We start from the raw sequence: 20,536 nt of genomic DNA, 5'->3' as shown, positions 1-20,536 counted from the left end.
ACAGGAGTGACACAGTAGGTGAGTCAGAAAAGGACAAAACCGCTTCACCCCATTAACCTCCATCCCAGCCTCCCACCCCTACATTCTCCCACACTGATGCCTCTGGCTTTCCCCAGCTACAGCATAGCAAGTTTTTATTCCAGTCAAGGCTTCAGCAAAGAATTGATGTTGCACAATATACATCTGACACCTCCATACCCCCAACCCACACATTTGGTCCTGTCCCTTCACCCAGGGAGCTTCCACCCGTGAGTTATGCTTGGTCCCTGGGACACTGCAACAAGCAGGACATTCCTTTGAGCTAACGGGCCCGTGGCACAGCCACCACAGCATGACAGAAACATCAGTTTCTCAGGGTACAAAATTGAGTACTGAAAAGACTGATGACACATTCTTGGGTTGCAGCCCAGGGCAGGAAACACCCTCCAGAGACTGCTCCAGGGAAAGAGATGAAAAGCCAAGCATGTGTAGACTTTGTCACTACAGGACAAGACATCTCGAGCCTTAAAAGCTGCTCCAGCCTGAGCGGAGCAGCGCTGAACTGGAATCCTCACATCTTCTCACCAGACCAGTCCTGTACACTAGTTAGCTAAAGACATTACATTACTGTGCTTGCATTATTGGTGTGCAAAAAGTCTTGGACAGTCCCCCAGAATCCCCCCCCCTCCCCCCCATTACTTCCCTGCAGTCAACTCCACCAACGGCGAGGGAACAGTTTGGAAAAGGACAGGGTGCGCCTTGCCACCACCAAGAGCCAGGTGGCAGCCTTGGCATCACATCATGTACCACGCCGCAGCTCCTGCTGCCACAGCAACGCAAGCCGCGAGGATCAGCTGCACCAGGGGCTGCTTGGCCACGGCCACGGCAGCGTGATAGGGACAGCCGGGTGCTGCCTTGCCTGCCAGGACACAGAAAGCATCGTCAGTGCTGCGAGTCTTTCGCCATATTCATGCAGCTGCTCCCTCACTGCCTGCCACCTACCTAGTTTGTCTGCATAGTAAGGGCATTTGCGCAGGTCTCCTTTTCCGTCGTGGACTGGAAGGCCTCCTTCCTGGGCTTCTTCTGTCAGCGACTTGCCGATCTTGTCCAGCTCATCAAATACCTGCACGTGGGCACAGTGAGCACACAAGGTGAGCAGAGCCGGGCAGCGTTCCTCCAGAGCCATGGGATGATCTGGAGAACAAGCAGGAGCTGCTTCTGCCTCCCCCCACCCAGCTCCCAGATGCAGCATTTGGTACTCGTTTCAGAGTGCCTTGCAGGCAGATGTGTGGTGACGTCTGGGATGTGCCACAGCTCAGAAGGCGTAGCACATACCAAAAGCTGTTAAATCCAGCAGTGAGACGCAGCATCACCCTGCTGTTTGCCTTCCAGCCTGCCACAGGGCAGAGTTCTCCCCTCCCTGCTGCCAGAGCTTCTGCAAGGATCCCAACAAACAAAGGAGCCTACCACGTCCTGCCACACATCTGACCAGCTTAAACCACAGCGACCTGCTGTGGGCACAGATGAAAGCTTGCAGCCAGTAACTGAGACTGTGCTCATCCCCCAGTGCAGCTCAGTCACATTTTATGACAGAAAAACACTGAGGGAAGTATCAAGAGGACACAAGCTTACAGACATGTCTGGCCACTCAGCACCGTGCGGCATCTCTGGGTGAGATGGGGGATGAGTGAGGTGCAATGCACTCAAATTGATTGAGGCTGCTTCAAAGTGAGAGTTTTGCTCCCACTGCTGCTTCAAAGCCATACAGCCCGTGGCAATCTTACAGCAGTCATCTCAGTTTAGCCTCCAGGGCTCAGCTGTGGTGCTGGTGTGTGGGAGGAATTCCTGCCTGATACCAGCCATGTCTCCAGAAACTAGCAAAAGAGCTATTCAACCTAGAATCCCACGCAGCAAAGGCAGAGCCCCCCCCCCCACACACACACGCACCGGAGCCCCTCCATCTGGCCTCTGACCCAAACCACTATGCCCAGGCGAGCAGTGGGCTGAATTAACCCAGGCCTAAAAGCTGGTCCAGGGCTGGAAGCAGCAGCACCTACACCTACAGGGGCTCAAGGGATGCAGTACCTGCATGTTAAACCTGAAGGCTCTGTTGGCCTCTTCCACGATCCGCTCCTTACAGCTCTTGTCCAAGTCCAGCGCATTCAGCCTTGCTCTGTACAACTGCTTGAACTGCTGTGCATTAGAAACGTTTTCAAACACGTAGAATTGGATCCCTTCGTCAGTACTGGGCAACTTCAGGGCCCTCTGGGCTACCTTCTTCAGCACCTGGCCACCTGAGAGGTCCCCCATGTAGCGTGTGTAAGCGTGAGCCACTAGCAGCTCAGGCTCGTGCTGCCCCACATGGTGGATTCTGTCCACATAGTGCTGCGTTGCCTCTGAGCACTGTATCTTCTCTTTCCAGTCTTCTCCATAGAAATATTTCATGTCTTTGATCAATGCTTCTTTCCGGTGAAGCTCTAGAGGGAAATACAGAGGAGCAAAGACCGGGTTGTCCTTATTGCGATCCATTTCCTCTTCCAGAGCAGAGTACGTGAAGTAAAGTGCCACAGTAGCCAGCTACGGACAAAGCACAGCGGATGTGAGAGGCCGTTCACTTGAGAGGCACACGACACCTTGTGACTGCCCCACCCCTGCACAGAGTTGGGGTAATCGAGGAGAAAACCCCACGGCTCTACACAAAACCTGCCTGGAGAGCCCATACCAGGCACGTGTCACTTGAAGAATCTTCTCTACCAGTGTTCCCAACAACACTGCCTACAGAGCAGGAGCTAAGAATTAACTGAATGCTGCCAGCTGCATGCTCTGGGCCTCCTGTCACCTTGTTGGCAAGGCACAGGGACTGAGTTCATCCTGAAGGTACAACCAGCACCAACAGCCTCGTGCTAGAGAATACCGAGTGTGCCAAGACCTTCAGGATCAGACAGTGCTACTTGTACCCCCAAACCCACCCCTTCTGTTCAAAATTTTATGCAAAGTCAAAGATTTAGCTTTGACTAAGACAGAGACGAGCTTTCTCTCCAGAGGCTGAAATCAGTGCCATAAACACACCCAGACTTCGCTCCTGAGCGGCTCACACCACCGGTGTCTGTGTGGCAGCTGCACCTGCCCCGAGCAGCCCACACACACGTGGCCAGATGCCCAGCACTTCCACCCAAGTTATTCTGGGCCAGCACACTTCAGCTTGCACCAGTTATTGGGTACATCAAGGAGCTCCACTGCCAAAGAGCACAGCCACACTCACCTTGAAGAGCTCCTTCTTGATCCGTCCTTTCAGGAAGTCTTTGACGAACTGCGTGTTCTCCGCACGGTCATGGGATTCCTTAGTCCCATCCTTCAGCAGCTCTGAAAGGTCGGTGGGGCTGCAGGCAAGCAGGGAGAGCTCCTTTCACTCCACCTCCAGGCACAGCAAGCAGCTTGGCCCTGCTGCGTTTGGAGGGAGCCTCCACCCCCACCAGCCCAGGGCAGCCATCCTGGAGGTCCCTCAGCCCACCCCAGGCTGCAACTGGCACCACCTGGAAGTGACGGGGGCAGCAGCCAGGCTCCCACCGGCCAGCCAGACTTGCCAGTGCGAGAGGCCTGATCCTTACCAGAAGCTCAGACCCAGGATGCCGAAGCAATTGCCAAGAATCCCCAGGTGCTCGCACTGTTACTTTTGCTCCTCACCCCTGTGAGCCCCAGCAACACTGAAAAAGGAGACCTTGAGTGTATCAAGGGCAACTGCCAGGGCAGCCTAAAGAGCCCAGGAGCCTCAGCAGTATCCCTCCTTGGTCTCTGCAGATGAACACACAGGCAAGACCTTAGCTTTTCTAACTGGGGCATCAGTGGTATTGTATTAGTTGCTGAAGAAGAAATGAGAACCCAGCAACGGAACAGGGCAGGAACATCCTTAAAAAGCTTACTTATCCTGCATTACACTGGTTTTGCAGGTTTTCATAAGCTCTCCTTCTAGAAATGTATCATCTCGGATTACAGCCACTGCACTACCTGAAGTTAGGTACAGTTCTCAACACCTACGCTCACAAAATTATGCCACAGTGCATCTTGAACATGCTATCTGTAGCAAAGCAGTCCTAAAAACTGTGTACGTCAGCTGTAAGAGAGACTTTGAACACTCCATACTCATGCATCCAACAGGCTAGAGAAGGCCCAGACACAAGAGGAGTGCCTGGAAGCAGAACAGGCTGAGTTTCATGAGAAGTGACTCCAAGAGAAGCAAACCCATCCATTCAGGTATCCTGGGAGCCACCCTACTCGCCCTTCTCATCTACATACCTTAAGTTTTTGCTTTTAAAACATGATTGATGGACTGCACTGAGTGCAACTGCATCATGTCTACAAGCTGGCAGCTACTAATTGTACGGAGGGACAAGCAAACAGTTGTGTACCGCTGAATAAAGTAACATCCATGTGTGTTCTGCAGAACATCACCTTACAAAACAGCCCCAGTCTCTGTAGGAATAAACGCAACTACTTATTTCCTTTAGCTGTAGGGCAGCCTCAGTCTCAGCTGGACTTGTTTCCAGCTCAGCTTACTCAGACTGCACTTTTCAGAGCAGTCGTGTAGCTACTACAAAGGCTGGAGGAGAGCGTAACTGAGGAAGGAGGCTGACACTGTGCCTGCCTCTGTCTTTTAAGCTGACCTCCAGGAACAGCCCCTTGCCTAGACCAGCGGGTGTTCCGCAAAGAGAAGGGATGCAGCTCACTGGAGCAGAGTTCACCCTTATTTTGGAAGAGTCATCTTTCAAAACAAGACGCTGCTGTCACATGAGGCTGTCCAGCAAGCCATGAAAGGCCAGTTCACCTTGGCGGGGAAGGCACAAACAAGACTGCTACATGGCCAAAGCACTTCTGAAGTTTCAGTTCGATAGCAAAGCCTAAAACACCCCCTGCTTGTTGACAGCCCTGGCCAGGTCACTCCTTGCCACTCCTTCCACCCTTTCAGTACACTGTTGATTAAACAGAATTTACTGCACGTGCATTTAATTAATCACCTATTCTAGTCCCTCACTCCCTTTCAGACGTGGAGAAACACCGCTCCTTTACCTGGGAGCTCTCCTGCCTTGCCCAAGACCGTGTCTGTGCCATGTTGTAAGGCAGGGCCAGCACTACTCACCTGACGTTGTCATCTTCCATTTCCTCATAGCGTAAGCTTTCCCCTTCATCTCCCCCTTCTGAGCTCTCCACAAGGGACGGCATTGCTGGTCTGTGGTGGGGATTAGGCACTCTGAAAGGCAAAGTTGGAGCGGGATGTTAGAGGGAAGCTGCCTCAATGAAAGCACCAAGGAAGGAAGCACCAAGCAGGGAGTCCTGCAGCTGCACCACACACGGGGCAGCAAGGAGCAGCCACCAGCCCTTTTCACTGCACACCAGGACACTTCCAAGAGAACAGCCTTGCTCGTTCAGTTCAGCTCCTCCAAACCTCATCACTAACCCCCAGCCAACACCCCAAGATCTTCACGTTAGCAACCGGTACTGAACTTGGGAGCAAGCCCCTTTCCACTGCTGCTACCAAACAGCTCATCCAAAGCTGGAGTTGGAGTCTGTCCCAAAGCAGGGGCAGACCCCACTGCTCTGCCTTCCCCAGGCTGTTCTCCACAAAGCATGAGAGCAGCTACTATTGAGCACAGTGAGCTACAGACAGTGTTCCTGCTACCACTCAGACACTCCTCTCCCACTGAACAGGGTTTACTCCAAACCCCAGAAGCAACTGCAATCCCTCCCTCCCCCCCTTTTGCAAAAGGAAAAGACATGGAAGTAGCAGGCTACATGAGAAGCACCCAGAAGCAGCAGCAGGTGTCTACCTGGCTTAGCCCAGCCGAACACCATGGCTATGCCACAAATCCAGCCACCTCATTTAGAAAATGGAGCTGTAATCGGTGCTGTGCTGATTACACCACCGAGTTCCAGGCAGCCTTGCCAGATGAGCCAGGCACTGAGCTCCCTGCTGGCTCTCCAGGAAGCCCTGGCTGCTCGGAGGGACCCCTCCTGCTCTCCCAGCCTGGCTCCCACCTCCCTGCGCAGGCTGCACCCGTGGGCTCACCACTCAGCCCGTGTCTGGAGGCCAGGGAAAGAGATGAGATCGACAGCTGCAGGCACGCCAAGCAAGTCTGTGCAGAGCCAGAACAGGGAGATCACCTGGTGGCTCCAAGCTCGCAAAACGCTAACACAAAGAGTGCTAGTTATAAATTAACTGCCCCAGCTTCCAGCCCTTGGGTTACAGCTACCCTCACGGCCCTGCAGAGCAGCAGGAGCTGGGTCTGAGCTCATCCCCAGGTGTGGAGGAGCAGGGCCCTGCCCCAGCTCGGGGACACAGCACCAGGGCAAAGCTTTTACCCATGCTGGGGCGCTCCTTGCACTCACTGCCACAGGGCCTGCCCTGGGTGGGAGCACAGAGCAGCGTCCAACGGGTCCAAACCAGGCTGCTTTGGGACTGCAACCAGCCCCACACGGCAGCGAGAGCCTCGGAGGTGTTCTGAGCACAGCCACGGGGACACGAGGGGATGCCTGCAGTGCTGCAGGTTGCCCCAGGCTCAGATCGAAGCCTGCCGCGGGCACGAGTGGGACCAGGCTGCCTGCACAGCAAGCCAGCCAGCTCGCTGCCGACAGAGGGGGGAGCTCTTTATGGCAGCCTGGCTTTCTGCTCAGCTCTGCCTTCAGGCCTGGCACTGCCCGAGAAATGCAGATTCCATATCTAAGCCAGAGGAACTGGTTCTGATTTGTCTCATCCCTCCCAGGAGCTGCAGCCCCGAGGCAGGGCGTGCTGTGCAGCTTTCCCAGCCCCGGATGCAAAGCAGCAGGCACCAGGAGCCACGAAGGGCGCTCCAGCACCGCTCATCCCTTGGAGGAGGTATAAGGCAGAAGGTGACCCCAACCCGAAGAAACACACAGAACAAACTCCAGAAATTCGGGGGCAGCAGTGGTCAGAGGCTCCCAGCCCACTGCAGACATACACAGCACAGCTCCTGAGCTCAGCTCTCACCAAGGCAAGCCCCATGTCCCTGAGCACACTTTGGTAGCACTTGCCAACACCGGCGCTTTGCTCGCCAGGCTACGCAGAGAGCACCTGAGGGGGCTCACGGGCACTTGCCCCGAGCTGTGACCAGCGTTGCAGAAGCGCAACCGCTCAGCAGGGTGAGCTGTTGTTCAGGTTGCACTGCTCCCCTCAGAAGGGGTTAGCACACAAGAAGTCATTTAAGGACCTTGGCACGCTCTCAGACCCACACCTCGCGTGCCATTATTGTTAAAGCTCGGGTTGACGTGCTCACCTCCACAGCAAAACATCCAGCAGGGACACCAGGCCCTTCAGCACGAGGTGAGGACAGCACACGTCCAGGAAAATAAGGAAGCTTACATGTAGATCTTCCTGATACAGGCTCTAGCACAGACAGCTCCCTGATGAGCCACAAACTCAAGAGACAAGTCAGCACCAATCAAAACCCCGTCCTCTTCCATATTAGGATCCTGAAACTTGGAGGTGGGGAAAAATCAAAGCATTGTAACCCACCTCACCACAGACCGCTGATTTTAGTCAAAACAAGCAGCTGAAATCCGATGACATGGTCACTGGTCAGAGCACTGGCTTCTTGGGCCATCCCTCTCCTTCAAAGGAGGCAGTGTCCTACATGCTGAGAGGGAGGTTTGAGGAGCTGCCTGCCTCCACTTCGGAGGCCAGAACACGGCTTCGTTTGCTGGGAGCAGCTCTGTGCTCATCCAGCCCCTGGCTGATGTTCAGGGTAAACACATACCTCCCCAGCACCCTGCTTGGGAGGAGTCCAACGGCCACGAGACCTGAGGTAGCGGGGCAGGAGAAGTGGAAAGAAGTTTTGGTACGGGACAACTCAGCACTCCAAGCATTTGTTTTCCAATAACAGCGCTAAAGCTCTCCTAGAAAATGTCCCCATCTCATCTAGCCAGCACTTGCTTTTTCCCTACAGACACCTGCACAGCAAGCTTCACACCTGAGGTGCGCGGCCGTTGTTCTCAGCGTAGGACAATGCCTAACCCCGGGCTGACCCTGCCCTTTGAAGGAAGTCAAGGGACAGCACTGCAGTAGGGAACTGAGACTGGAAGTCCTGGCTTTGCTCAGGCACTCTCAGAAGTTCAATAATTCACAGAACACCCACTCAGTACAGAGTTCACAGTTGCTGTTCAACTAGCACGCGACTTGAAGGTGCTTCCCCAAACGCACACAGCTTGCATCCTTGTGCTGAGAATCAGCACAGCACGGCTGGACATACCCAAGCGTCTCAAAGGTGAGACAAACCCCACAACTCCAGGCCTAGCAGCTGGAAGCCATCACCAAGGTAACCTGGCAATTACACGGGAAGAGCTTCTCACCTTCCTCTCCCTCTGGGGAGGTACTCGGCTGGTGGAAATGGAGACCCACAGCAGAAGTCACCGCGTTTCCCTGACCCCACACAGCCAGCACCTCAAGCCTCAGGCGCTCCCAGCGGTGCCCAAGCACACACGGCTCCTGCCCCCCTCCAGCTGCAGTCACCTCAGCGAGTTCATCGTGGAGGGAAGCTCCCGGTGACCGGCAGCACTTCACCTTCTCGTGTGGGCCAGGCAGGGGGCGGCAGGGCACAGCGGGACAAGCACCGGGGTACCGAGGAGCCCAGCGGGCACACAGCTGGACGTGCCGGGACCCCCAGCAGGCCGGCACCGGGCCGTTACGGCCCCACACGGACGGGCACCGGGAGACCGGAGCACGACGGCCGCTCCACCCCACGGAGGGCAGCGGGAGGCCGCGAAGGCCTCGGTGCTCCCAGCCCCGCTGAGGGCCGGCCCCGGGATGTGACGGGATCCCGGCGGGGCCGAGCCCGAGCGCCTCGGCCTGGTGGCGGCGGGCCCCGGGCCCAGCACCGGCGGCGAGTCCCGGCCGCGCCACCCCCCCCAGGCTCCGCCGTTACTTCAGGGGCGGCCCCGGCCCCGCCGCGTTGCCATGGGGACGGCGCCGCGCACGCGCACCACTCACCGCCCCTCCGCTGCCGCCGCCGCCGCTCTCGCGCTGCCCCGCGGCGCTGACGCGAGGCGCGGCCCGGCCGCCCGGCATTTATCCGCGGGGCGGCGGCGGCGCGGCCAATCAGCGGCCTCCGACGGCCCGCGCGGGGCCGCCGATTGGAGGAAACGCCGGGCTCTCGGGCCCGCCCCCGCTGTGGCCGCCTCAGCGGGCCGCGCAGGCGCAGTGTAAGGGGGGGGGGCTCCTGAGGGGCGGGCAGGTCCCGGCCGTGAGGGCGGCGGGAGGGAGACGGGGCGGCGGCTGAGGGGGGGTTTTTGCTTTATTGGTGAAATCTGCACCCGCGGGGACGTACAGCGTCACAACGCGCTTCTCAGGGGGAACAGCCAGCCCCCAGCACCGTCAGGGGGCTCAGGAGGCCCGCAGGGGCTGGGGGACGGCAGCCAGAGCCACCCAACGGCGCAGGGGTTGGGTGGTGTTTGGGGGCTCTCTCATGCCCCGCTTACTGCCCCCTCTGAATTCTCCAAACCTGCCCGGAGAACAGGCCGGGTATTGCCCTTCCTCAAACACACCGTGGAGGCACCCCACGCTGTTCCTCCTGTCTCCCCTCAGAACCATCCCTCCAACCACCACCTCCCCCCCCCACATCACGCCTCCAGTTCAGCTCTCTGCACTCCGCTTTCTTCCACCTCTGCTTCTTAGGATCTGAAGAATCTCCTTTCCATCCTCCTAAAAACAAATCGCTTTCACTCAATCAACAGAGCGAAGGGAGAGCAACGCCGGGCTTTACTCCCTGGGGATGTCCCAGGGCACCAGAGCTAACCTGCCCTCAGCCCTCCTGCGGCTCCCCGGCCCTGTGGATGTGCTGGTGCCGCAGGAGCGCAGAGCTGACCGTGAAGCCCTTCCCGCAGTCAGCACAGGCATAGGGCCGCTCCCCGGTGTGGGTGCGCCGGTGCTGGGTGAGGTGGGCGCTCTGCCGAAAGCTGTCCCCGCAGTCCGCGCAGGCGTAGGGCCTCTCTCCTGTGTGCACCCTGCGGTGGCGGAGCAGGGCCGACCTCCACAAGAAGCTCTTCCCGCACTCGGTGCACTCGAAGGGGCGCTCCCCAGTGTGGAAGCGGCGGTGCTGGATGAGGTGGGAGCTCACCGTGAAGCTCTTCCCGCACTCGGTGCACCCGTAGGGGCGCTCGCCCAGGTGGAAGCGGCGGTGCTGGATGAGGGCAGAACTCACTGTGAAGCTCTTCCCGCACTCCGCGCACTCGTAGGGCTTCTCCCCGGTGTGGACGCGCTGGTGCTTCATCAGCTCGGAGCTCTGGCTGAAGCTCTTCCTGCACTCTGCGCACTCGTAGGGTTTCTCCCCAGTGTGGACCCGCTGGTGTCGCGTCAGGGCTGAGCTCACGCTGAAGCTCTTCCCGCAGTCACTGCACTCGTAGGGTTTCTCCCCGGTGTGCACTCGCTGGTGTTGGACGAGCTGCGAGTTCCCAGAGAAGCTCTTCCCGCACTCGGCACACTTGTAGGGCTTCTCCCCGGTGTGGGTGATCTGGTGCCGGATCAGCTTGGAGCTCATGCTGAAGCTCTTTCCACACTCGGTGCACTCGTAGGGCCTCTCCCCGGTGTGGACCCGCTGGTGCTGGATGAGGTGAGATCGCTGCCGAAAGCTCTCCCCACAGTCGGAGCAGGTGAAGGGTTTCTCTCCAGTGTGGATTCTCCGATGCTGGACGAGGTTGGAGCTCACCCTGAAGCTCTTCCCACAGTCCCCACATATCGTCAGTCTCCCCACAGCGGGGTTTCTCTGCTGGATGATGTCTGGCAGCCTCCTGAAACTTTTTCCACGCAGCGTCACTCGACTTTGACTCCTCCCCAGGGGAGGTCTCTGAACCCTTTCTGGCCTGTGGGGGGGAACTGGGTCATGTGCAATACTCTGGGAACTCTTCTCCTTGGATAGTCCTGGCAGTAAGCCCTCGGGCTTCCCTGGCCCAGGAATGCCCTGGTGGGGATTCTCCTCTTTCTTGCTTGCAATCCTGTCCTCAGCTGCAAGAAAATGAGAATCAAGAAGAGTCACAGGCAAGAAAGGAAGCTTTGGACAGGGGAAAGCAAAAGGGGACAAATTCTAAAAATTCAGCAGATTGACTTGAAGGTTCAAAAGTTCTGGTATTTCCCTCCAACCTACTGGGTGGATTTTGCAGCGCTCACAGAACAAACCCTGAAAATAGCCCTGCATGCTCCGCAGGAACGTGACTCTACTGAAATTATATGCACATCGCAGGTAAAAGTTTAATGCTCAAATGGAAGAAGATTGCTGCTATTCTGGGATACTATAACTGAAAATGCTATTAAAAGTTGAACCGGATTCAGAGAAGGGTCATAAAGAACTACCTTGTTCAGCAGAACGTGACTTTCATTACAAAGGATGCTATCTCTGCTCTTACTTGTGCTGCTGGTAATGCAGAGAGCAAATGCACAAAGACATTGGCCCTAAGACATGAAACATGCCCATCGCCTGGAGCACGGCTGATGCCAATCTTACAGCAGCAGCAAAGTAACTTTCTGTTTCCAGCAGCGCAGAATAAATCCACTGTCAAAGCCACCGCTGGCAGAACACAGTCTGAGCACACCGAAGGCCCAGCACAGCTGATTCCAGATTATGAACGGAGGAAATCTAACAGACAAGAAAGACGAAGGTAGTGCGAGTCAGTGGAAGTAACGCCAGCTGAAGGTATGAACGCCTCCTGGCACACAGGCAAAAACCGGCCCTCTTGCTCACGCTGCCTTGCAGAAGTGTTAATGGTACCAATCCATGCTACGCAGACCCAGGTCACTTGAAAGTTGTTCAAGGACAAGGTGCTTGTACAGATTTCTAGGGCATTCACAGAGAGCAGTGACTCCTTCCACTGCTGAAATCTGGTTTGAGGAGCACCTTAACAGGTTCCAAAGCCTGTAACCCCGACTGTGCTGTGGGAATTGCTGTCAGTGGAGGAACAGCTCCTAGCAGGCTTCTACACTCAATTGGCAAGCCAGGAGCAGTGAGCACGCACCCTTCTGCTGGCAGGGAAGGGGAAATGGACATTGGAGGGAAGTATGTGGGATGTCGAAACGGCAACACCTATCTCTGAAGAGAGGTGTCACATCCGAATTTAAGACAGGTTCATCAGGCAAACAGATTTCCACGGCATCTCTTTACACGCACTTCCAGAGATAAAGGCTGTCTTGCTGTTGAGTATATGTACACCCAAAACGTGGAGTAGGCTGAAGTCTAAAGCCACAGCCACAAAGACCTCTGGATTTTTTTCTCCCCCAAAGTGACACAGATTTGGCTGCTACCTTCTGATTCTGTGAAAACTCTTGTGAAACAAGCTGGTAACAAACTGTTCCTGTGGGATAGATGTACAAACCACAGGCGCTTCCTGTGGTCTGGTAGAGCTGCGATAAGGAACTGCATGTCTTGGAAGACGAGAGTCACTACTGAACCGTAAGTATGCAATAAAGGAAGGACTTTGAGCCTACAATTTCTAACCAGACCAATACATACACACGTTTAATCTTCCTCTTTGTAGTCAGTGTAAGAAAGCATCGCAATATGATTTCACAGCAAACTCCTGAGATACCTTTCATGGCAATTTGGTATGGCAGTTAGTCCAGTTTTTCCCTCAAAGTTTTCATTAAATCATCTTTTGAGAGAAACAGGAACTGGAATTTTGCTCTTCACCATGAAGGTATTTCCATTTGCCTGCAGTTCCGTCCATCCAGGCCTGGAGGAAAAGTGTAAGATGATGCCCAAATACAGGTTAAAATGACATTTCTGGCAGACCAGCATGAAGCTCTTGACCTGTGCATCAGACTTACCGAGTAGATGATGGAGCTAGTGACGTTGCTGTGCTGCTGTTGTGGCAGAGAGATGTTCTTCATCTACCCTAAATTTGGTACTTACACAGGATTTTGTTTCTTTATGTAGAACTTGAAGAAGTCTTCAAAGCACACAAGAATCAAGTCTTTTATGGTGTTCTGTACTTTTTGGGGAAATTCAGAAATTTTAAGCTTCATATTACATAGTTTACTGCCATGGTTCCAGCTCTCCGCTATGAAACTTTTACAACCATTTTTGTTACTTCTGACCTACCAGAAATCTTAACTGGTATCCAGGAAAAGTTGTCTGTAAAGGGTTTAATTGAAATCATGGTGACTGTAACTTTCCGGAAGTATTTTAAGTGGAAGAATGGTAGAGTGTGCTGGGGAGGTGTCACCGTATGCTTATTCTGTTCCCTGGCATCTACTTCTGGCCAGTCCCAAAATCCCCGAGACATGGCTCTGAGCTGTACAGACCTTTGCTCCAACTCAGCAGTGCTGCTCACGTGGCCTCACAACACAGCTGGACTCTTTTAAACTGTTGTACCTCACTGTCAGGACTGGAAGGTGGCTGATGTGATGCCAGAGAAAAGGCTCGAGGGGAGATGCAGGGACCAGGAAGCTCAACAGACATTCCAAGCAAATGAACAGAAACTGGAATATAAGAATTACTGACAGATGATCAAAGAGGGCATACTGGGGAAGAGCTGGCATGGCCTTTGGAAAAAGTTGTCTCATCTCACAAACCACTTGGAGTTCTTCAGAGATAACACCAGTGTTAACAAAAGGGAGATCAGGCATCCAAAAACATTCCTGAATGACATTTCTCCTTCACCATAACTGATGAAGAAACTAAATTGCCATGGAAAAAGTGACCCAAAAGAAAGTACTAATGGAGCAAAGGGGCAAATGGAGACATCTGCTGATGTGTCTGTGTTATCCAGGGTTAAGGAACCAAAGGATGAGCGTAAAGATCAGCTGTGGCAGAGCCTTGTGATAGTGACCAATTAGGTGGCAGGGGACATTCACTGCAGGTAAACAAAGAACTGCAGGGGAGGAAAGCATCTATATCTTGCATTTATACGAGGATGAGCCTAGGGTGTTCTTGGTATCATTCAGGAATAGCATCTTGGCACTAGAACACATTGATGAAAAACACACCTGCAGGGCACGCAAAACAGCTAACCAAACATCAGCAACTGTTGGGAAAAGAATAGAGGGAAAAATAAGAGTGTCATTCTTCCCTGCTTCTCTGAATTCACAGTAAGTCCACATCCTGATTACATGCAAGGGGTCGGATGGATCCCCCATCTTACAGAAGCTCTAATAGCACTGAAAAAAATACATTGGAAAATGAACAATCAAAGGCGTGGAACAGCTTCTGTACTGGAGATGACTCATCTGTCCGTTCTGCTTGCAAAAGCTACAGCTGATAGGGGATAGAACAGATGTCTGTAAAAGCACAAGTGGCCTGCGGAGCGGGTAGGGATCCATTCTGCACCATTTGCTCTGAAAAAAGAGTTTCTGGCATCAAACAAACTACTAGAAGGAGGCTTCAAAGCAACCCAAAGGAGGCAGCTAACGAAGCTGTGCAATTCCTTCCTGTAAGCTGTCATGGATGCTAAAAACGCAAATAAATTCAGCAGGCATGAACATACGAAGTGGGCTATGAGGACATCTCGCTCAGGAGCTTGTGAAGGCACAGCAGATGCGCTGCCTGCTCTCGCCTGTGCCCGCTGACAGCCGTTGTTGGAGCACCCAACGCTGGACGGACCCGGTGTGCCCCGGTACCTCTGCTGCACGTTCCGGCAGGCCCCGGGGGTGCCAGAGCAACTCCCCCGGCGGCAGGCTCACAGCCGGCCGCAGCGGCCCCTTACCTGCACGGCTCGGAGCTGCCTTCCCGTGGGCCCGCAGCTCGGCCTCCCGGCCCGTCTGGGAGATCATGGCCGGCTCCGCTCCGGGGGGCCTGCTGGGGGAGAAAAGGGAGCCGTGAGCCAGCCGCTGCCTGCCAGCGGGGCGCTCCGACGGGTCAGGGGGCACCGCAACCCCCCAAAAAGCCCCCCCCGGGCAGCCCCAGCGCCCCCCTCAGCTCCCCTCAGCCCCGCACCGCGGCCCCGGCCCCCCGCGGCCGCTGTGGCTGTCACGTGATGGCGGCGGCCAATGGCGGGCGGCGCCTTCGCCTCTGAGGGAGGCGGAAAATGGCGGGCGGCCGCCGGTTCCCCCGGCTTCTGACAATGCGTTTTTAATGCATTTTAATGCTTTCACAATGCATTTTATAAGATTTAACAAAACAAAACAAAACTTAATGTATTGGCCAATGAGGAACCTATTTCTGTTCATCGCTTAAATAGCGTGGATACCCGCCTCAGTCAGAAGCACTGCTAATAAATGGAATTGCCCAGAAAGCTCAAATGAGATAAAATTAATATGTTACAGAGAGATTCACCCTGCTGACGCGCCCCAGTGGGGCATGGCCAGGCCTCCCCCAGCACCCCGTGGGCAGGGCGCAGTGGGGCTGCACGGACGATTCACCACAGCCCCCAGGAAGCCACCCAGCCTGGAGCTAGCAAGGGCTGCACAAGCAGGAAAGCTCCTGGCAAACACAAAAGCCTGCTCTGCTCCTCAAAGTCTGACCTGAGCTTACTGGTATGAAGTGTCAGGCATAGGAGATGCTCAGTCTAGCACAACTGCTCCAGAGAGGCCAACCAGCTGCAGAAGCAACAAAGAAGCCAAACGAATGACTGCAAGCTGATGGCAGGTCCCTGGCTGTCAGAAAGCAAGCGTGCAGCCCTGGGGAGATGGGAAAGATGCACTCTGTGTCAGCTCTGCTATTTTTGTGAGACGCTGACAGGCTACGGACACACAAGCAAGCTCCATCTTCATTCTTGCCCATCTCCAGAAGGGGTTAAGACATTGGCAAGTCAGATTTTTACCTCTCTGACCAGCATGTCCCCAGAAGTCCAATGTGCTTTACTTGCACAGGGGCCACTTGGCAACTCCTCTTCAGAGCCCTTGAGATTGGCGACCAGCTGCCCATCTTGCTCCGTGCAAGAAACAATACCTGACTTGGCAATGGGTATCCTCTCCTTAGGAGAGGAGAAATGAGTTACTTGCTCCAAAGATAACTGCATAACACTAAGCACTGCCAAGTGTTTGCAGGGAGAGTGCATCAAAGGGGAAATCCCTGCCTAGGAAGACACATCCGTTGGGAACTGTCCTTGCCCACAGTAGAAAATTGAGACAAATCACATGTGATAGGTGGGTGGGAAGGAGACATGTACAAGTGGCTTGGCTTTGGTCTCTTCCAACCTCCAGACTGGCAGAGATGTGTGTCTGCCAGAAAATGGAGGCAGGTGCTACAATACAGTGGCTGGGCTGGGCTCCAGGGACCCAAGGAGCTGACCCACAGGTAGCTAACAGCTATTCTGCCAAAACACTTGCTAAGTGTGAAGGCAATGCTTCACACATCTGATTACAATCGCTTTGGCATGGCTGAGACGCATCTGGTTTCCAGCTTTCCTCACCTCAGAGTTTGAAGAGTGCCAGAAGCCAGCGGGGCTCTCCCAGGACACCCAGCCCACACATCTCCACAGAACAAAGCTGTGCTGTTTTCCTCCAGCCAAGGACAACCTCTTTCAATGAAAGGAAAAGGTGTGCAACTCAAACTTCCATCACAGCATCCCCAGTCCCACAGACGGCCTCTGTTTTAAACCCTCCTGGACTTAGATTTCACCTCCTCCTGGCTCCAGCATCACCACAATGGTGTGCACACAGGGAAAAATCACTCCCACTGGGAGACATTAGCTGCAGCAGAAGCTGTTTGAGGTATGTTGCTCATATGCCTCTGGTTCTCTGTCTCCATTTCCCTGGAGCTTGTGCTCACTGTGCTTTTGTGCCACAAGGCATGAGAAGCAGGCAGCAAGTCCAAGGAGGTGCAGGGCTCCTGTATACTGCACTTGGGACAAAATACATCCACACTGTTTGCACACCCCACGTGGAGTACATATGGCTGACAAACCCAAGCTCTGAGTACAGCACACAGCTCCCTGCCCAGCAGCTGACAAGACAGATGCTTCAGAGAAAGCAGAGAAAGAACACAACACACTTGAATAAGTAATATCAGCACAGAGCAGGGCGCTAAGGTGAAATCCTTCCTCCTCTTGGGCTCATGGTGCTGGGGTGACTCTGCCATCCAGCCTGTGCTGAAGGGACATCAAGGGGACTTCTCACTCTGGCCTCCCATAAACTTCAGAGAATGAAAGCTTGTGAGACTCCCAGCAGGTGCTGCTGGAGCTGCAGGCACTGGGTGCTGCAGGAGCTCGCTGGCTTCAGGCTGAGGCTGCCTGGGCAGGAGGCAGCACAAGCAGCACTGGCTTTGGGCAGAGCACATCACTGTCTGTCCTCTCACATCACAAGCAGCCACCACATGAACAGGATGGCCAGTCACTTGACACTGAACAAGGGACTTCACTGTCCAGAAAAGCAGCCTGTTTGCCTCTCACGGCACAATGAGAGAGCCCTGGCATATGGCTGGGCTCCAGTGAAAGAGCACAAAACCAAGGATGATTTTAGCCAGCTTAATGCCTGTCATTCCCTTTGTGCTGCTGTTTCTAAAACTGGATGTTGTTATTTAGCCCTTCCAAGTCTTCCCTGTAACCTCAACAGCTCTACAATGTGAGATGAACATTTTATGTTCATAAAACTGGGAGACTGGCAGGAAAATGAGTCACACTGCCAAGTCTGGGAGCTGTCTCTGGGGTTGCCAGCAGACCCAAATATGCTGCAGCCCCTTCCAGCCCAGGATGTCCTATGGGCTGCTGGTACTTCCAAAGTCAGGCTGTTCCTCTCTCCTCTTGGCTTCACTTGCTCAATCCCCTTCAAGTGCCTGTCTATTGGCTATGCCACTGTGCCAAACACGACCATCTTTCACCCTTCTCTGCACCAACACCCAGGAAAGTAAATGGTATAAAAGAGCATTTCTGGGAAGGTTTCTGTCAGGTGAACAGCAAACACCCACCTTGGGCTGAAACACAGACACCTTGTTGCAGAATTGCAATGAAGACAAACGTTGAGACATGACAATAACCAACTCTTTCTGAGAAGAAAGCACCAGAGGGCAGCAAAGCAGAGCCCTGGCAATTTGCACTTGGGCTCAGTGTCCTGCTGGCAGATTAGGACCTACCAGGTGTGCTGCATCAGGTAGCTGGACTGTCCTAGGTCACAAGAGTGGAGATGTGGCCTTCGCTGTGGTATAGTGCAATGGGAAAGGGGGAAGTGGGCTTGTGCTGAGCTTAGGCAAGGAGTGAGTGAATGTCCCATACTGAGGTGAACTTATGCCCCAGTTTAAGCTTACTAGATGACTGTCTGGGCACTAGAGCAGCTGGCCAGCCAGTGGCAAGAGACCTGGGCAGAGAAACACTGCACGTACCTCTGAAACCTTGTTCTGGGGACAGCAGCTGAATCACAGAGACATCTTTGCTGAAGGCTGTGTCGTCTCTTCCAGGCACTCTGGTGTTTCATTAAACAACAAGCAGCTTATATACAATGCCTCTGAAAGAAATGTTATACAGGAATGATTTAAAGCATTAGCAAAAAGCAAATGAGTACATTTGAAACGTATTTCCCAAACAGATCTTGTCTTCTAAAAGAACTGCAGGAAGGATTGCTTTCATATTTATCCCCATGAAATCTAAACGCTAGCACTATAAACATAATATTTGTAGTCTGTTGGCCCAGTACTAAGGGAAAACACAGCAGTCACTACTCTATGCTTTATAGTACTCTCGTGTTTTGTGGCTAAATTGGCTCCTGCATAGGTCTTGGCCATGGGGATGGATTATATCCACTGAAGAAACGTCATTAACAGACAGGGTGACTTTAGAGTAAGAGGACAGACCTGCGTCTGTATAACGCAACAGCGCTCTTATCATATGCAAGGTTATTACAAACACATCTGCCGCACAGCTTTTCAGAATAAACCTTTTGAGACTATTTTTTTAGGCAGGAAATGTGGCAATAAACAAAACAACACAGCTACAAAACAGTATCCATAAATCAATGACACACATCTTCTGACTGCCACAATGAATTTAGAAGCAGTGTTTTCCAAAGCTCATTCAGAGTTCACATGGTACATCTTGGTAAGACAGAAGGTTTCATCAACGCCAGTAATGTATCTGCTCCTTTTTTTTAACTTAAAAAACAATTAAAACCTTAATTGAAAATGTGTGTTTTTTTTTTCTGCAGCCTTGGAAGTGTTAAAACAAATAGAAGTATCAATATATTTTTTTAGATGCCACTACAAAATCAGAAATAAAAAATGATGACAATGGATTTTCCAAGGCAGAATATGAGCCTGCATCGAGAAGGTAAGAAACACAGAACCCCATACAAATCAAACGGGCAACATATGATCATTGGCAGATGGCAACACCAATGTTAGCTTGGGGAGGCACTCTTTGCTTACGGATTAATGGAGCAGGAGAATGAATAATTGCTTTCAGAAAATGTGCAGCAAAATGTCAGATATGTCCTTGCGTTCTTAAAGGCTGTAAAAGATTTTAAATCCTTTATCTGTCATCTGAGAAAAAATTTAGAATTACAAGAGACATTTTGTCAGCTTCATAAACGAGAAAGCATCGTAGGTTATGTCCAAACCCTGACAGTACAGATGTGATATTTAAAATTATCTTTCTACATTAGACAAAGACTGCCCAGTTGCAAGTTTTATGGATGACAAAAATGAGAGAATGGAGACCCTTTCAGTGACTAAAATTCGCATTTTTTTCACAGCATGCTAAACAGCATTTTATGACAAAATGCTCTTACACTTGAACAATTGTAATTTATATGCACCAAAATGTGACCCTGTGTCCTGGTTTCAGTTAGCACAGAATTAATTTTCTTCCTAGTAGAAAATCTTTGCCTTTACCAAAGATTAAGATGTAACAAAGAATTGATTAAAAAAATCTTTGATCATAAATGTAAGTCTTACTTTAAAAGCAGAGCAGAAAAGCTGGGGCTGGATCTTATTTATTTTCCCATATTAAGACTGACAAGTATGGCTGAAGCTTTTTCTCAGTACGAAGTGTGTGCTTGAGAGAAACACATGGTACGCGGAGGGAAACATTTCCTGCAATGCCACTTAAAGGCAAGCTTTGGCCATTTAACAAAGCTGTCTCATAGCAGCTCTTGCACAAGAAGGTGGCGGGGAGAAGTGATGTGATTGCCAGGGAAGAAAACTACCTGAAGCTCCTGAAAATCCACCAGACATGACAGAAGGTTTCGCTAGGAAGTCCCCACACCATTCCAAATGCTGCAGAGACACTTGAGGGAGGAGGCTCATAAGTCCTCGGTCATAAACGAGTTACCTGCTCCCCCTTCAGCAGCAGCCCTCCCTCCAAGGCCAGAGCAGACCCTTCCCTGCAGCTGTCCTGGCAGACTCCAGCTCCTTGCCCTGCCCTCCCTGTACCTCCCTTACCTTTGGGCCATGTGGCCCTGAAGAACGGGGCAGCTCCTCTCTCTCCAGGTCACCAATGCACCGCTACTCAGCCACTGCCAGGCGGCCTCTCCATTTCCACCTCTCTTTGCTGCAGGGCACCCGCCACAACTCCTCTTCCTCCAGGTTTCTGCTCAGGTTCCAGGCAGTACAGCTGCAGACTGTGGAGCTCCTCCTGCTCTCAACCAGACCCAGCACTGCTGCCTAGAACGACCCGGCCCCCAAATCTCTCATAAGACATT

The 20,536-nt window shown here is 53.0% G+C and overlaps 2 protein-coding genes across 6 annotated transcripts; both read right to left on the bottom strand.

Moving 5' to 3' along the window:
• Positions 1-117: 117 nt before the first annotated feature.
• Positions 118-9,018, bottom strand: HMOX2 (heme oxygenase 2). 3 transcript variants are annotated; one of them, XM_082772647.1, is made up of 6 exons: positions 8,975-9,018; positions 5,114-5,224; positions 3,242-3,359; positions 2,065-2,556; positions 982-1,102; positions 118-898 (listed from the first exon to the last, which is right to left on the bottom strand). In XM_082772647.1, exons 2-6 carry the CDS (start codon positions 5,194-5,196, stop codon positions 774-776), a joined length of 939 nt encoding a protein of 312 aa, XP_082628773.1. In that variant the 5' UTR covers positions 5,197-5,224; positions 8,975-9,018; the 3' UTR covers positions 118-773. The 3 variants fall into 3 exon arrangements, with proteins under 3 accessions (XP_082628773.1, XP_082628774.1, XP_082628775.1); XM_082772648.1 differs by lacking the exon at positions 8,975-9,018 and adding an exon at positions 8,338-8,926; XM_082772649.1 differs by lacking the exon at positions 8,975-9,018 and adding an exon at positions 7,505-7,656.
• Positions 9,019-9,265: 247 nt separating this feature from the next.
• LOC309884032 (uncharacterized protein) lies at positions 9,266-20,453 on the bottom strand. Of its 3 annotated transcripts, none has more exons than XM_082772644.1 (4): positions 20,277-20,453; positions 18,225-18,346; positions 14,674-14,765; positions 9,266-10,984 (listed from the first exon to the last, which is right to left on the bottom strand). In XM_082772644.1, exons 2-4 carry the CDS (start codon positions 18,314-18,316, stop codon positions 9,786-9,788), a joined length of 1,383 nt encoding a protein of 460 aa, XP_082628770.1. In that variant the 5' UTR covers positions 18,317-18,346; positions 20,277-20,453; the 3' UTR covers positions 9,266-9,785. The 3 variants fall into 3 exon arrangements, with proteins under 3 accessions (XP_082628770.1, XP_082628771.1, XP_082628772.1); XM_082772645.1 differs by having other exon boundaries at positions 14,674-14,762; XM_082772646.1 differs by lacking the exons at positions 14,674-14,765; positions 18,225-18,346; positions 20,277-20,453 and adding an exon at positions 12,559-14,662.
• Between the last annotated feature and the right edge of the window lie 83 nt (positions 20,454-20,536).

Source organism: Aythya marila, assembly GCF_965140915.1.
Source record: "Aythya marila genome assembly, chromosome: 15".
Taxonomy (NCBI): Eukaryota; Metazoa; Chordata; class Aves; order Anseriformes; family Anatidae; genus Aythya; species Aythya marila.
The sequence above is the reverse complement of the archived record's forward strand: the minus strand, read 5'-3'. Positions and strand labels throughout refer to the sequence as shown.

Coding starts and splice junctions, on each gene's coding strand:
- HMOX2 (XM_082772647.1), bottom strand. CDS start 5,196: ATGCCGTCCCTTGTGGAGAGCTCAGAAGGGGGAGATGAAGGGGAAAGC. Junction 1,103..2,064: donor CCTTCAGGTTTAACATGCAG/GTACTGCATCCC, acceptor GCCCACGTGCAG/GTATTTGATGAGCTGGACAA. Junction 899..981: donor TTACTATGCAGACAAACTAG/GTAGGTGGCAGG, acceptor GTGTCCTGGCAG/GCAAGGCAGCACCCGGCTGT.
- LOC309884032 (XM_082772644.1), bottom strand. CDS start 18,316: ATGAAACACCAGAGTGCCTGGAAGAGACGACACAGCCTTCAGCAAAGA. Junction 14,766..18,224: donor CCCAGAACAAGGTTTCAGAG/GTACGTGCAGTG, acceptor TTTCTCCCCCAG/CAGGCCCCCCGGAGCGGAGC. Junction 10,985..14,673: donor GGCAGCTCCGAGCCGTGCAG/GTAAGGGGCCGC, acceptor ATTTTCTTGCAG/CTGAGGACAGGATTGCAAGC.